The 16,627-nt window shown below is 31.4% G+C and overlaps 1 protein-coding gene across 1 annotated transcript; it reads right to left on the bottom strand.

Moving 5' to 3' along the window:
• Positions 1–1,740: 1,740 nt before the first annotated feature.
• LOC148624992 (thioredoxin reductase-like selenoprotein T1a) lies at positions 1,741–10,889 on the bottom strand. The gene is made up of 5 exons (XM_088568174.1): positions 10,716–10,889; positions 6,762–6,999; positions 6,186–6,273; positions 5,536–5,659; positions 1,741–4,268 (listed from the first exon to the last, which is right to left on the bottom strand). The coding sequence occupies exons 1-4, from the start codon at positions 10,871–10,873 to the stop codon at positions 5,568–5,570; spliced, it is 576 nt and encodes a 191-aa protein (XP_088424300.1). The 5' UTR covers positions 10,874–10,889; the 3' UTR covers positions 1,741–4,268; positions 5,536–5,567.
• Between the last annotated feature and the right edge of the window lie 5,738 nt (positions 10,890–16,627).

Here is a 16,627-nt window from a genome sequence, read left to right as displayed (position 1 = left end):
ACTTCCATAAACCTTAAAACAGAAAAATAATCGAACCGCTAACTTAAAAAGCCAAAGGAACAATACAGTTCACATAATATTGGATCAACAATACTATAATATAAAGTTATGACATATAATATTAAATTTGAATGGAACTGAAGTCATTTACATGGATTGAACAGTTAACAATAAATGCTTCAAAGGAAGCAGCTTGATACGACCACGTAGATCGAAGCCTTGAATTTGATGCGAATACAAATTTGGCACATGATAAGAATTTGACCAAAATCGAAATGGCCATTACTCCCGATGATTCCTATTAGTTCAAATCACAAACTCTATTAAAATCAATCCAAACCTTCTCTCTGGGGTAAACAATGTATATAATATTTCAGAGATCCTTTCCCTTCTACGCAAGTTATCACATAGACACAGGAAAAATGTTTGTTTCTGATCCATAACTTATTCAAGACACAAACCCTAAAATTAATCCTAGTCTCCTTTGACGGTATGGTTATTTGTGATGTAATTTCAAAGAGATTCATTTACGTGTAGCAAACTTATTATCCAAAGGAACAAATGCTTGTCTCTGGTCCCTGTTCTGACCATCACTCCATACACTGTTCAAATCTAAATTCGCAAATTAAATCAATTGTAGTATGACCTTTGTGTATAGAACATTGTGGAATAATATCATTAATATTTACATGTACTTTTACTCGCCTTTTTAATTTGAGAAAATTTAGGACCTGCATGGTTTTTTTCATTCACCGAGTGAAAACAAAAAAATGTGGGGAATTTTTTTTTCTTATGGCCTGCCCTTGCTTTCTATTTCTTGAAAATTTAAACCCTGCCTTTTTATTTCAAATTTGATTCTAACCGCCCCCCCTAAAAATCAAATGGCAGTTCCCTTTTTCCAACCGTCCTCATAAGCCAAGATGTGTAAAGTTGGTCTACCTTTCTTTTGCTAATTATGGATAATTCATGCTATTAAAAACCCATACTATAAGGAATGAAGAGTAATGAGCCCAAGAAAACTTGGAAAATTATGGCTTGCAGATAATTATATTTTGAATTTATTGTATATGTAATAGGCCTCATAACAATACTCTGCTATGAGAATATTGATACATACATGTATAATGATTTTGATTTTTCCAAGTTGCACTATAAATATTTCACAGTACTAGGTAAGTCATGCGTCGGGTTGTACCTTATGAACGTCTCTGGAGATTAAAATTCAATAACACATATAAGGTGATGTAATGAATCTTCAGCATATTAGACTACCTGTGCCATCCTCATTTCCATTGGTGGAACCAGGGGTTGAGTGGGTTGGAACTTGGAACATAATATCTTTCTTTTGAGGGAAATTATTTGTTAATTTCATGCAAAATTGGGGCTCAAATGAGCTACTAATAATAATAATCTGGAAACCCCTTTTTTCCTGAACTCCCCTATTCAAAACCTCAGGACAGAAGTTCAATTGCTTTAACATCATACATGCTACATCTTCATGACTTTTAAATGAAGAGGAAACAAGTAGATTTTTTTTTATGAAAGACAAATATGAACTAAAAAATGCTTTGAGAAATTTCTCTATTTTCTTTGATAGAAGGCGTCTCTTTGTTTTAGGAAGCTCACCATTATTTTGTTCCCAATTTTCGCTTCTAATTGACAAGACTTCAAATGTCAAAAAAATTGTGGACAGAAATATCATATTTTAGGTAAACCTGTTTATCTAATATGAACACAAAGTTCCTGATAAAAATTTTAATAATAATAATTGAAAGACAACATAAATATAACACATGATTTATCCTGGTTATTCACATCATGATAATTATCTTAATTAAATACATCATATCATCAAATACACATCAAACTCTATTGATACTATATACACCCCATTACACTGAACTGCATTTAAACTGACAAATGTATAAAATGGACTCTAGTCGAAATGTAACAATTCTTATCCAGTAATTAGTTCATTTTCTAGAAGATATAACAAAAATTATGGTGATGCATATATTTTGAACTGTATACAGATCTAGGCTAAAAATTGTTGAAAAAGCTCAAAATAATTCTGCACTTCTTTTCTAGTTCTTATACAATTCTTGATATAAGGAAAAAATACTCTTGTTTCCTGTTACCAGCAAGAAAAAATGAGGGTAGGTAGGTAGGAAAATTATCTTATTTTTCAAAACATTTTACACTGAGTTAATAGGGAAACTAGACTTTAATGGTGCTTAAGCCAAATGGTCATAAAATGTTCAAAGTAGGCACACAAAACTAGGGCAGGAAAGAAGCATATTTATTTGTTGGCCTAACCTTCAAGCAAGACAACTTCACATACATTTCTTGTGCAATAAATTTTGTTTTCCTTGCAATCTTTTTCATCCTTTATGATCCAAACTGGACCAAAATATGTTTGGTACAAAAAAAATGATGTCTCCACCAATATCTAACACAAACACAAGAATGTATTTTCTTGGTGAAATTTTAAAATTGCTGAACATACCAAAAAAAGACTTCATGACAATTTAACATCTGAAGCAAAAAAGGATACATACTTAAATCTTGAATGTATACATGCATGAACAATACAAGGATGACTGAAAGAACAAGACAGTAGTGAGTCAGACAAAAGAAGGTACAGTAAAAAGTAAAATCAAAACTGGGTTGAAAATTCATTGAAAAAATGTAACCAACTTAGTTGCAGAGATATTAAAGCATTCCTAAATATTAGTCTTGTCAAGAAGTTATCAACTTTGGACTGGTGGTACGACAACAAGTAGGGAAGAACTAGTTTATCAAGGAACAAACATTTCCTACATAAACTCCAAAAGTAAATTAAGTCATTTGAATACTTTTTTTTCTTTTCTTCACACTATACGTGTTGTACACATATACCAACAAAAAATAAAGAATCAAGCCCTATAATAGTGCAAGGTTAAATCTGAAAATTCTTGTCTTTTTACACCAGCAAGAAAAACTCTTCCAAAGAATGACCTTAAATTACTTTAAAAATAACTGATATCTACAGAAGGGCCACAAAAATTATGACAAATGTTACTCATTTCAACTATCTGTATAATGATGAAGATATAACACATGAGCTGATCTTTTTTGTAATATACATTAACTAATATGTTAGAGTAACTATATCAAAGCACTGAATGTGTGTTTGTAGAATATTTTATCCCTCGTTTACATCATGAAAATGCTTATATACAGAAATACCTCTATGCTTAGTTATAAAGAAATACCAAGGAATTTTTCCTTTTTTATTTTAAATTTAAAAGATGAAGATATTGTCACATTAAACGATAATGTATATAAAAAAAAATCAATTATATGTAAATGTAAAATTTTTGGGGGTTGATACAGGCCAAAATGTCAGTCCAGTACTACATGTATTAAGAAAGTGAGGATGGGATATGAATGCACTTATATCAAAGTCCAGAGTAAGTTCATTTTTTTTTTTCAAACAATGACTTCAAAGTTGACATTTATCTAGACAATACACCTTCTTTTCAAAAATTAGAACAAGGAAAAGGAAGTGCTTACATCTATAAGAAGACACTAAATACCATATTAAATACATGTATGTGCATTTTAAGAATTATTCCAGTAAATGAATTTTTTTCACTTTTTAATTTTAAAACCTTTTTTTGTAAAAATGTCCATAGAAAAAGGTAATGATTGGACTGTTTAAAACCATCTAAAATCTCATATTACACTTCAAGTGTCACCAAATATGAGGAAGTTGGAATCTTCTTTAAAAAATGATGTCAAAATTACATAAGCTGTATGTCAAACAAATTTCTAATCAGATCAATATTCTATTGATACAGTTTAACATTCCATTATTTGTCCCAGTCTTCAACTTTGAAATCCACATGCTGCTTTATAAAATAATACAAGTTTTATACAAGATACAAGTATCTCTACAATAATGAATGTTTCACTTAAAGTTAAAGAAGGAAAAACAAAGCAAATATATTTCTTTCATCCTGGATTTCATCACAGATAAATCATGAATGTTTCTTTTTTCAAATTAAAGAATACTATATACAATGACTCCAGTGTATAAAAAGATCAATTGTCTATAAACAATCAAATGAGTCCACATTATTGATTGGCTAACTGTAATACAACACAGCTTCTGATTGGTTCATCCAGTCAAGTACCAGCAAAATGCCTGCTTTAAGTACCAACCTTCATACATCAGATTTGTGATGTAACACAGGTGTCCCTCAATCAACAATCCTGCCATTTGTCTGTAAATAAAGATTGTTAAGGATATATGAAAATTAGGTCAAAAGCCTTTTGAGCATTCTAAATTCAAATTCCTTCTACAGCAAAGAAAGCACCATTTTTTTTCAAATTTAACTTATGAAAAGTTAGGTGGTTTGCCCAAGTTTTTCTGTAAAATTTCTTTGATCTACTTCACAATTTTTAACAGAAAAATGGTTGCTTCAAGTACATTGTACAAACCTTCATGAATAAGATTTGTGATGTACCACAGATGTCCTATTGCTTACAGTGTATGCCCCATCAACTTCAAGCACATACCATATTTGAAACCAATTTGTTCAATGGCAGCCAAGATTTTTGTGACAAAAATTTTCTCTATTATTCAAATAGAGAAAAATGTATATTGTGAATAAAAATCACAGTAAAAATATTCAACACTCTACAAATGTAAAAAAAAAATAGCTTTCGTAATACAGCTTTGATCCTCGAAAATAATTGTACAATTTTTACACTCTGTGTTTATTAAGGTAAGCTGTACTCATAAGATTATACCACTGTTCAAATAATTAAATTAGAGTTCACAAAACTATCATCAAAACTGAAGAAAACATTCAGTTGCTCATACAAGAATCCCACAAAACATGAAGTTGAAATGAACACATTGCCATGCTAGATATACTCCACTCGTACAACAATCCCACAAAACATGAAGTTGAAATGAACACATTGCCATGCTAGACATACTCCACTCGTACAACAATCCCACAAAACATGAAGTTGAAATGAACACATTGCCATGCTAGACATACTCCACTCGTACAACAATCTCACAAAATATGAAGTTGAAATGAACTTATTGCCATGCTAGATATACTCCACTCATACAACAATCCCACAAAACATGAAGTTGAAATGAATACATTGCCATGCTAGACATACTCCACTCATACAACAATCCCACAAAACATGAAGTTGATATTGAAAAATAACCAAATAGCTTACAATGTATGCTCCATATTTATCTAACTCAATACCACATTTGAAAATAATCCAAAAAGTTGTTGTAGAGTTTTTTTTTTAGACAAAAAATTTCTCTATCATTCCACATCATAAAAAAAGCAAATACCAAATTTAAAATCAATCCATGACTAACAGTGACTAAATTCAGGCAGACAGATGGAATTACAGATGGACAGACAAGGTGATTCCAATACACAACACAAATGTAAAGTGGGGTGTAATAATCACTTGTGTGATATTGTCATACTCTTAAAACTGATAAATACTTACATGTTTATAAACAAACTCCTGTTTGATCAGTATTATTTGAATTTCATTTGGTTCTCTATTATCTGGAACATTTCACCAGGCTGGGGTATTCTTCCTGTTTCCAATTTGGACCAAACTGGGACATCTACAAAATATTTAAATTTAAAAATTACTCATACATTTGTATATGCATATAAACTTATAAAACTATCACAGTTCTGTTTGATCAATGTTAAATTTGAGGTGGTACAAACAATTGGTAGATGGGCAGCAAAATTTTTAAAATGTGTACAGGTATTACAGGTTTTCCTACCAACTTTGTCTTTCATGATCATCCTATTACATATTTATTGCCATATTTGGATATGCAGCATCAGTAAGACAAAATTATTGCCCATAGGATACAAGGTAAACATTAAGAAAAAGAAAACCAAACAAACAAACGACAAAGTCTTATACCTATCCACCAAAATTTTAGAAAACATAAATAAGAAAACAGATATTGTGTTTTTTATTTGCTCTCAATCTACAAGCCATTGCAACATTGCAAGGTAACATTCAAGCCTTAAAGAATAAGATCAAATGACCATCCAGTATAAGGAGACAGACTTTAATGTCCAATATCCTATGTACATAACACATATACATGTATGACTTAGGATTGTACCTACCATTGAAAGAGACTTCAAAGGCACCTGTAGAAATCAATTGTCCTTCTATTGCATTACTGATGAAAAATATCATTAAACAAGCATAAATCTGGAAGGAAAATATATATATATATATATATATATATATAAACAAAGGCAGTGAGACAAGATTGAAAAAAATCCAGGTTTTTTTTCCAAATGACTTTCTTTAACCTCTATAAATATATATTGTAAATAAAAGTATTTTAAAAAAAGTTTTATTCAATGTTAATATAAGACTTGGGTACATTGTACATCACAAGCAAACAATGAATGGCAGGTAAAGTTCATCCACTATTTTTACCCACATAGATACTTAATTCAAAATCATAAAGTTTTCTTTTACCAGTACTTTATATTTCTTTTCAGTTACTTACATTGTACATTTCTGCAAGGAAAATTACATACACATGTATGTTCATAGAACTGATTTCTGAGTTCACATGTATTTCAAAAAAATGACTTCTAAATGCTATTTCAGAGCTACTGTATCAAATCCTTTTTTTTTTCTTGCCTTAACAAGACCAAGTAACCCTGTACATTTGAACAAATACTTACTTTGTTTTCCTGTGCCCAGGTAAATACATTTGGAGTTTCCATATTTAAAAGAGTGAATGGATTTTGTCCACTGACTACCATTACAATTAAAAGTAATTTGAATATGCTGAGGAATTGAGCAAAAGCAGCCTGAGCTGGAGGTGGAGGATAATTATCTCCCTCAATCGTCAGTGCTGGAAATCGCTCATGTAAGGCGTGAGCATACTGCTCGAACACCTTCTTGTACCCTCAGGAATAACTGAAAAAATATAGACATATGAAAAATGTATAGGAGGTCGAAAATAATTGATGATATAGTGACACATATGAAAAGATGAAAAAAAACAGGTGACCAATAAAGCAATATTTAGTGAACAGCCAGACAGACTCACACGTCACACTTACAGACTTTCAAAAGCCTCTCCAGTAAACAGTCTCATCAGTCATTTGGAAGATTTTTACACAAAAGCAAATTTTTTATGTAAAAATTGAATTACCGTATTAATTACGGTATTTCATATTTTGCACAGAAAACAAAGTAATTTTAACCAAACTTACCACAAATCTTACATTTTATGTGGGACATTCTAAATTTTTCATTGACTTTGTGGGAGTTTCTCCCCTGATGTAGGAAGGTTAACAGGATATCATCTACAGATCAATAGTTAAACAGTATCCTTCTTCACTTCACATTTACAAATTTTGTTTCATTTCACTTTTTCGTGGTTTTTTTAAAACCTGTCAAAAATTGAATAATTAATTTGCAATTACATTCCAAAAAAATAGTTTCCTAGATATGTGTTTTTTATCACTTTTAATTTTTCTGCCAATTTTACATGGTTAAAATTACTACTCTTCACTTCCTGCTAATCAATTGTGAAATATTGATGAAAGGATGAAGATTAAGACGGATAAGCGTGTTAAAAAATAGCAGTATTTATAAAGAAAAATCAGACAGAAGGAGATTCATGCATGTAAAAAAAACTACCAAATTCAGTTTTATTTCTTGTTCAGAAACAGTTACTGATCACATAACCAGTCTTAGTTTTTCATATGGTTGTTGCGCTTAAAAATTATATTGTTTGTTGGGGTTTAACATCCGAGCAGCAATATTTCAGCTATATTCAGACAATTAAAAATTATATAGATTGTACATGAAATTGGCACTTTGTAAGAGTTATCCTTCTTGATTTGGTTTGATTTGGTTGATTTTAGTAGTAGATAAATACATGATATCCTAAAAAGTGCAGATCTGAATGCAGAAATGATTACCGTTATGTGAATGTATAGCATGTATAGACTGAATAATCATCATTTGTTTGGTGGCTTTTTCTACACCATGAATCATTTTACCATTTGCAGTGACCGAATTTTGTCATTAATTGGGAGACAATGAAACTTGTCTTTTTTCACTATGATTTCCCTTTAAAATTATTATGTGATTTAAAGATTAAATTGTTTATAAAATTCCAATAAAATTGGAGGGTGAAATGGTCTCCAGAAAAAAAGAAGACAAAAAATTATGTTTTAACTGAATTTTCTCAATTGTTTTATAAGCTCTCTTGCATATTTCTATACAAAACATCATAGATTTTCCTGCCAATTATCTCTTTCCTGTCGAGAATAAAAACAAAGCCACTAGGTTTTTAAACTCTTAAATCATTTACAGAAACTTTACATACTTTTCTATTAAAGGTATTTTGATTTTATCATCTCTATTACACTCTAGCCAGTGTTAACTTGTTTCCCAAACTACCAAAACCCTTAAACATGATTTTATGAAGTGGCGAAATTTATGCTGCTATTTTGTTTGATCTTCACACTAACTTTACATTGTCAAGTTGTTGAATAAACAAAACTAGAAGCAGGCGTTGTCCGTAACTCTATTTTAAAAAGATGATATTACAATTTTGCACTTGTCATTTTTGTAGTTGGTGGCAGTACAAAGAATTGGAAAACTGAAATTCCAATTTTATTTTTACTTCTTAGCTGGAAAGATTGGATCAGTGGATCCATAGACCAACAAATTAAAAAACAGAGCCTAATTTTGAAAGAGATTTTAAAAACTGGTGACATAGGATATTTTGATCCTGAAAGATCAAAAACCCCAAAAGCTACCTCCGGTTGGAAGGATCTTGATAAAACCTTGCAATCTACACCAAACCCAGAACAGTTCTTCAGATAATTTTATGGATGCCCTTTGCAGTCTCCCTCTTATCACTGATAAAAAGTTCCTAAACATTTTAACAAACTTGGCAAAATGATAAATGGCATAAAGTCTTATTTGTTGAAAAGGAAACCTGATACTTTTGCTTTGGACATTGCTCCCACTTTAGGCCATTGCCTTACCCATATTAATCATGTTCAAAATAGTAAGTGCTTGAATACAGTATTCAGCTCATTTTAGATATTCATGGTCACTGTAACTGCATGATATATGCTTTAAAATTCAACAACATTAATATATATAATATATATAATATTATATCCACTGCACTTATTTATTTATTTTTTCTTTTCTTTCCTTCTATTTTTAATGCATTATTATCACAATTGCAAATAGATATGCCCTTAAGTGAATATACATTTACATTCTTTATTCATATAATAATTAGATGATCATAATTATAATCTCCATTAGCATAATCCAATTTTGTAAATGAAACTGAGGTGTGCCAGTATGATAACTAAACACTATGTGCTGATTACTATGATGTATTACTCATAATGCAAGTAAAAGCTAAAAAAAATGTGACAATTATTTAGTTTGTAAATTAACTGTTGATATTATATGTTATTATATATGTTCAATCAAAACTGTTGTATGTAAAAAAAAATTGTATTGTAATCATGCCCTTTATGGGCCCTTTATTGGCCCTTCTTCTTCTTCTTCTATACTATGCACATGTGTATCGCTGTCTTGTTGCCATGCTTATAAATGGATAAGATATTCTTACTTACATAATTGATTATTATAAAAGGCAATTAAGATTCAAGGCAAACTGAATATGATTTGTTTCTTAGAACCATTAATTTATAATCACACAAAGCTAACAGTAGCTCCACATATCACTTGATCACTTATGATTACAGAACTACGTTTTTGTATAAAACTTGTATGGATAAAGGATCATTATCTTTTACACTAAAAAGTTGTTTCAATCAGTCAATGAGCATGAAGCGATTGTTTAAATATATTTATTCAAGCATATGCATGAAAGCACAAGCAAATACATGTACAGTATACACATTTACATAAAAAACTCATGGTAGGATTCGGAAAGAAGCAAAATGCTTATCCAAAGATCTGTGTCCTTAAGAGTAAACTTGAAAAAAGATGCTTATAAATTAAATGCATGTGGGATGATTTTCTTAACTGACTAGTAAATAAGACAAACAAATAGAAAAAAAATGGAATTACAAAATTAGTGAAGAGATGCAGTACATGAGTCAAGCATTTATAAACCTTTTATGTTTGATAATAAACTTCTGGACTTTAAGAAAAACTCTATATTTTGTTCAGTATTTAGAACATTTGAGTCATACAATACGTTTACAGTAATAAGAACATCAAAGGCTACAGAAAATATGATTTCATTTCGTAATAGAGTGTATTTGGGACAAAAGATAAAAAAAATGGGAAGTTGAATCGACATGACCACAGGTGCAAATAGGGGACCTTACAAGGTTACAACGGAACATTTGTTTGTTGAGTGAAGCACTGTTCTTTCGCAGTCTGGCATGTAATATTTGCCCTAGTGGTACCAATAAAGATTTGGGCATTTTCTCAAATGTTCCTGAATCCTATTTCTAAAAATGTTAGTGAAGCTAGAACTCCTGGTATTCTGAGAAAGTTTGTTCCACAGTTTAACTGTTGCTGGCAAAAAGTATTCAGAGTAAAAGTTAGTTCTCGTGCGAATTTCTAAAATATTTGTTTATACAATATGATGTGATGACCATTAGGACGCAACTCACCAAAACAAAAACTTTATTGTTGGTGTAGCTAGGGCTAATTTAGGGGCTTTAATGTCTTTGTGTGTCTCTGCTTGTTCCGTGTGCGTGAGATCTCTCCATGTAAGGAAAATCAAAGCTGCAAAAATTGCAACCATTGAAAACTGGGCCATTTCGGCCATATCTTTTACGTCACTTGGATATTCTCGGGGTTTTTCCCGAGTTCGGCAAATCCAGCCAGAGAACCCCGAATGTGATGTAGACAAGCTATATTAAATTCGACAAATCCGGGTACGGGAAAAAATCAAATTAATCGCAAAGGCATGATTTACATTAGTGGTATGATTTCGGGTCAAAATTTAGTTGGTGTGCGTTTTGTCACCGGTGACACGGAATAGTTTTTGCTATATATTGCATTTATTTTTTTTCTTCATATTGTCGTATGGCTTATAAGGATCGGCAATGATTTTATCCTTTGTCTAAATGTGTTCGTTTTGGGTTGTTTAGCCTTTTTGGCGAAATTCCTGAATATAACTATAACATCGAGATTGACGAGATTGCGCGCATGCGCATTTGTTTAGTAATGTGTCGTGGCTTATGGATCGCAGTGGATTTTCTTGAATTTAATATAATTCCCGTCTCGTTATCTTATATAAAATTATATGATTGATCCAATTTTTATTTTAGGCTCTTTTTATTCTGTTTTGAGAACAATTTTACGGTCTATATCTACTGCACTGTCAGTTGATTGGTAACGCCATGATTTCTTCGTCATTTATCGGTCCATTCAGAACATTATTTGCGATTTTTTGTTATGACTCTTTCCCTAAAGTTATTATTATTTTTTTTTTCATAGTGGTAAGATTTATCCCTGTTAACATGCATAGTTCTAGCCGATGTCCGGATCTACCTAAATGTCTAAACACCACTTATACACTTATGTTACGCTTCACACCAATAGTATTCAATTTTTTTATCTTAGCTTTAAAATAAGTCTTTATATTTTTTTCTTCCTTGCATTGTCTACACACCATTACACCCGGGTTACGCCAGTGGCGGAGCCAGAAGTGGGTGGAGGGGATTGGTACACCCATTTTCCTTGGTCTAAAAATTGCACGAGAAAAAACGGGACGGACATTTTAACGTATTAAACGGTATATATTGATATAACTTAAACAAAATAATTTATCAATATGACAAGTTACGCAAATCTTATTATGCATGATAATCGATTTGTTTTCGTTGATGTATGTTGACTTAGATTATGGTTCTGTATCAATAACTGGAAGTATTCAAGAAAATGTTTTGCAATTTAAATAAATAAAAGTTAAGCGCTGCCCACACGCTGCATTATCATTTGATGTCATGGTCAGGTCTACAATGTTCGGTCAAGCGAATCCGGACATGTGGCGATAATTACGGCGGTAATTTCGGTGATAGATTTTATTGTAATATATAATTATTTTCTATTGAAAATTTATCGGTCGAACATATTTGTTTATACAATGATTTGTGGCTAGTTTTTGTAAGAATTAATGATTTACTCACAGTTCAGACATCCTCAATGTAGAATAAACGCAATACCGAAAATCAAACATAGATCAATCCTCGACTACAAACGTACATAACAAAAAAAAAACAGTAGAAAGAGAACAAACAAATCTCCTCCAGTATAAAAAAAAGTTTCAATTTGATTTAGAGACAATCGAGGAAGATGACACTGAATGAAACGCGTACATGTATAGATGTCAGTCCAGAATTACCACATGCTTTTCAGAAAAAAAGACGCGCAAGCATTACAGGCAGTGATCTTAACCTATCTATTTGGTAGGGACGTTAAGACAATCAGACAAAAAATACTCACCGATCCGAAGTGTCAAACATCATGAATAATGTGCATTTAATTTTAAGTTCCAGTCCGCATAAAATTCAGACACTACCAATGGTAAAGTGATTCATGGTCAAGAAAAAATCACCAAACAAACATTGCTTTTTTTAGTTTTACAAAACTGAAGGTGTAATTTCTCAAGACTATCCTGTATTTTCAAAACCCCATATTTCTGAAACATATATTAAAATCGAAGTAACTAATGAGTCAAATAGTTTCAACTGTAAATCAATGGGAATAGCAATATTTTTTATTTTCATGTAAAGAGCGTATAAAGCCTTTTGTGCTTGCTCCATCACCTTTTTCTTCGCTTTACAAAAATAACCATTAAAATTGAAAAAGTATACCAAGGTAAGTATAAAATATACAATCTCAATCTCTTCAATACATATTTTGAATAAGTGCCTAGTCTATTTTTTTTATACGGAAAACCTGACCGCAAACCATAGTGGTGCACCGTGTTGGGAAAGATGCCACGTTCCTCGCACGTTAAAAAACCCTACTGTGGTATTCTCCCGGAGTAGGAACCATAGGGCTCCGCCACAGGAGGCTAAATTGCCCGGCCCTAACCACCTCTCCCTATTTCCAGTGCCAATCAAAATTTGTCGACCCTATTATCCTTGTGTCCCATCCCATTTTTCATTTCATGATCATTTCATTTTATCATCCACTTCATGTTCATCGCCTGAATATAACGGAAATATTGCTGCTCGGGCATTAAACCCCCACAAACAAATAAATCTCTTTTTACTAAATACAACAATTTTGGTTTTACTAATATTAACTTGAAGCCGCCAACTTTCACAATATCTCTCAAAAACATCAAGTATTTTTTGTAACCCTTCTGCCGTTTCGGACAAAAGCGCAATATCGTCTGCATACAATATAATAAACAGCTTTACAAATATTTGCACTTTTTCTTGACATAAAACAGATAAATCCTTCAGTGGTTCCACCTTACTTTCAGCAAAAAAAGCCTCCAAGTCATTTAAAAACACTGAAAATAGAAAAGGTGTTAAATTTTCACCCTGTTTAACTCCGGCATATGAAATAATAAAAATTAGAATATTCGTTTTCTAATTTGGCACAGGTTTTGATATTCTGATACATATTAAAAATGACAGTAAATATTTTTCCTTTAATGTTCGATTTCAATATTTTTTGCCACAATCCAGCCGTCCATACAGTGTCAAAGGTACTTTTGAACAAAGCAATTTTTTACCAAAAGAAAAATAAATAATTGTTGAATAGAGGACAAAAATGTAATCAATAATAGAAAACCTTTTGCGAAAACCTGCTTGAAAATTTATTCAGTCTATTATTTAATACCGCTGAGAAAGTTTTACCGAAACATGAATTCAATGTTATTCCTCTGTACATGTTTGGGTCCTCTTTGGAACCTTTATTTTTATAAAGAGCTATCATAATACCAGACAACCAACTTTCTGGTATTATTCCTGTATCTAAAATAATATTAAATAATCTAACATATATTGGCATCATTTACTCTAGAGTAGACTTTATTCAGTATTTTATCATTGCCAAAAGCTTTCATATTTTTCACACTTGAAACTACTTTTCTAATTTCCGATTCTGATATCGGGCTGTTTAGATGGATTTCAGCTTCTTCACTTACGTTTTCATTTACGATATCATTTTGTAAGTCAACATCGCTTTTAGGCCATCAGCTTGATTCAATTTTTGAAGTGCTCATATAATGTTTCAAGTGATATATTAAAGTTTTCGTCCTTTTGCATTTTATTTATATCATTTAAGATTTTCCATAATTCTTTTGGATCTTTTTTTTTGGACATGTTGCGAAGGTCATCAGGTGCATTGTGTTTAAAGCCAGCAAAAGATTTGTTTAATGTTGCTTTATGTTCTTTACTCGCCTGTCTCATTCGGAGTCTATTGTTAGCGTTTTCAAAATGTTATATTTTTTCCGCGCTTTATGAAATTTCTTTCCGCATTTTGCACATTTTCTATTATACCACGGTTTAGAATTTTCATGTTTATCAAATGGTTTACGTTTAACAACTTTACCAAACGTATAGGCCGCTGTAAAGTTTTTACCAATATCCGACACAATGTCGTCCAGTTCTATTTGAGTTGAATGGCTATTTATAGACAGCTCTTCAAGTTTTAATAAAGTATTTGATAATAATCCTTCCGGATCTTCCCGAACACGGATTTTGTATTAATTCTTTTTATCGGTATTCCATCTTCGATATCATGAATCAATATTTTTATCTACACTATTTGAGGAAATGTTGCCAAAAGATTCGTTTTGAAAACTGAAAGATATCATACAGCAACAATCTGAATACAAAGGTATGAACTCCTCAATATAAAATTTTATTAAAAGTGGGAATAATTTAGAAGACAGAATTAAATAATCAACAACACTAGAATCTCTGCATGTCTTATTACCGATGCCCCTGTCCGAACCGACTATAGAATTAGCAATACATAAATTATTCTTTTTTACAAATTTCCAAGAGTCTATTTCCGTAATTATTTGGAGCACATTTGCATTTTGACACCCTTTCTAATGGAACATTATATTCTGATAAATTCTCAAAGTCATACAAGTATTCTAGTATATCTTCATCATCATTCAGATTATAAATATTAACAACAGTTTCATCAGGTATTACAAAATCTGATAATGACCCAGTTTTCGCATTGAAATCACCACAAACGTTACATAAGATTTTTCAGAATTTGACGACGAAGTAATCAACTCGAGTTCAAAGAAAGCCTCGGCATTTGAATATTTCGAACTCTGTCCCCGCTCCAAAGTTAAGATTCTTTATAGATTCTGATTGTCACCATGTCACCGCGTAACCGGAGCATTTTATAAAATTTTATGAAACTCTGTTTGTCCCTGCTTATTTGACAGGCAGTTTCTACCTGGAGATCATTAAACTGAAATTCGACTTGAAAATTTAGAAATTGGGAAAGGTCAAATAGTAGTTTGTAATTCAATTAAGCATGTATGTATGTATGTTGGATATTTACTGTTAATTCATTTAGGTGTTCCATGTAAACCAACATCGAACCTGAAAATTTCGCGAAATGGCACACTGCATGCTACGATGCATCACGAATTTTGTTGTGTGTTTATTAAATGTCCTTGGTAATCAGAATGGTGAATTTAAACATAAAAAAGAATAAAAATGAGTACATTCCACCCGTTTGTCTAAATAGACCATAACATTTAGAACCATCAAATACAGATATAATTCGAATTTCAGCTAGATGGGAGTATTTGTAAAAAGATTTTGTTTTTTAAACTCCCCAAATTTTGTTGACGAATTGGAGTTATCTTTCAATATGAAGCATTTACAACAATAAGCTTGTGTTTAAATATGTTTGAGTTCGATCACCGTACTTTCCTTTTATATCTGCTTTCACACCATATCTTTGCAATTTGACAATTATTTGAGGCATAAAAATTCAAACGATCGATATAAATTGATTCAGTACATGAGTATTTTGACTAAATTTCTGCGATAGCCTGCCGCCACGCATGCAAACGGCACGTAATAGTCAGTTTAATGACGGAGTGCGAAAATATGAAGATAGATAGATAAATATTCAATACCAACGCATTAAGATATTTGAACGATATAACATCCTGTAAGGCAAATATGTGCGGAATAATTCTCGATTACTGACTATGAAAGCCTGAACCACACACCTTGTAACATTGCATTATTAATGTTTATTTCAAGTTTTCATCGAAATTTGTTATTTAAGTTTATTTATTTATTTATTTATTTATTTATTTATTTATTTATTTATTTATTTATTTTGTTAATTGTTGTTGTTTTTATCAATTTAGATTGAAGTTCGGAATTAATATAGCAGTCGCCAGAGCCTTTAGATTTGTAAAGCCAGGTGATATCTGTAATTATCATATAATACTACCGCGGTAAAATAGCCCCATTGGCATACCCCATTTAGGTTCAAATGCAGATAGTTAGTGGTATTTATAATATATAAAATTTAATTCTACGTTATTTACGCCAATAAACAAGCCAAA

The sequence above is a fragment of the Perna viridis genome, chromosome 2 (assembly GCF_037379345.1).
Source record: "Perna viridis isolate PV_CMFRI_1.1 ecotype Kerala chromosome 2, ASM3737934v1, whole genome shotgun sequence".
Classification (NCBI taxonomy): domain Eukaryota; kingdom Metazoa; phylum Mollusca; class Bivalvia; order Mytilida; family Mytilidae; genus Perna; species Perna viridis.
The sequence above is the reverse complement of the archived record's forward strand: the minus strand, read 5'-3'. Positions and strand labels throughout refer to the sequence as shown.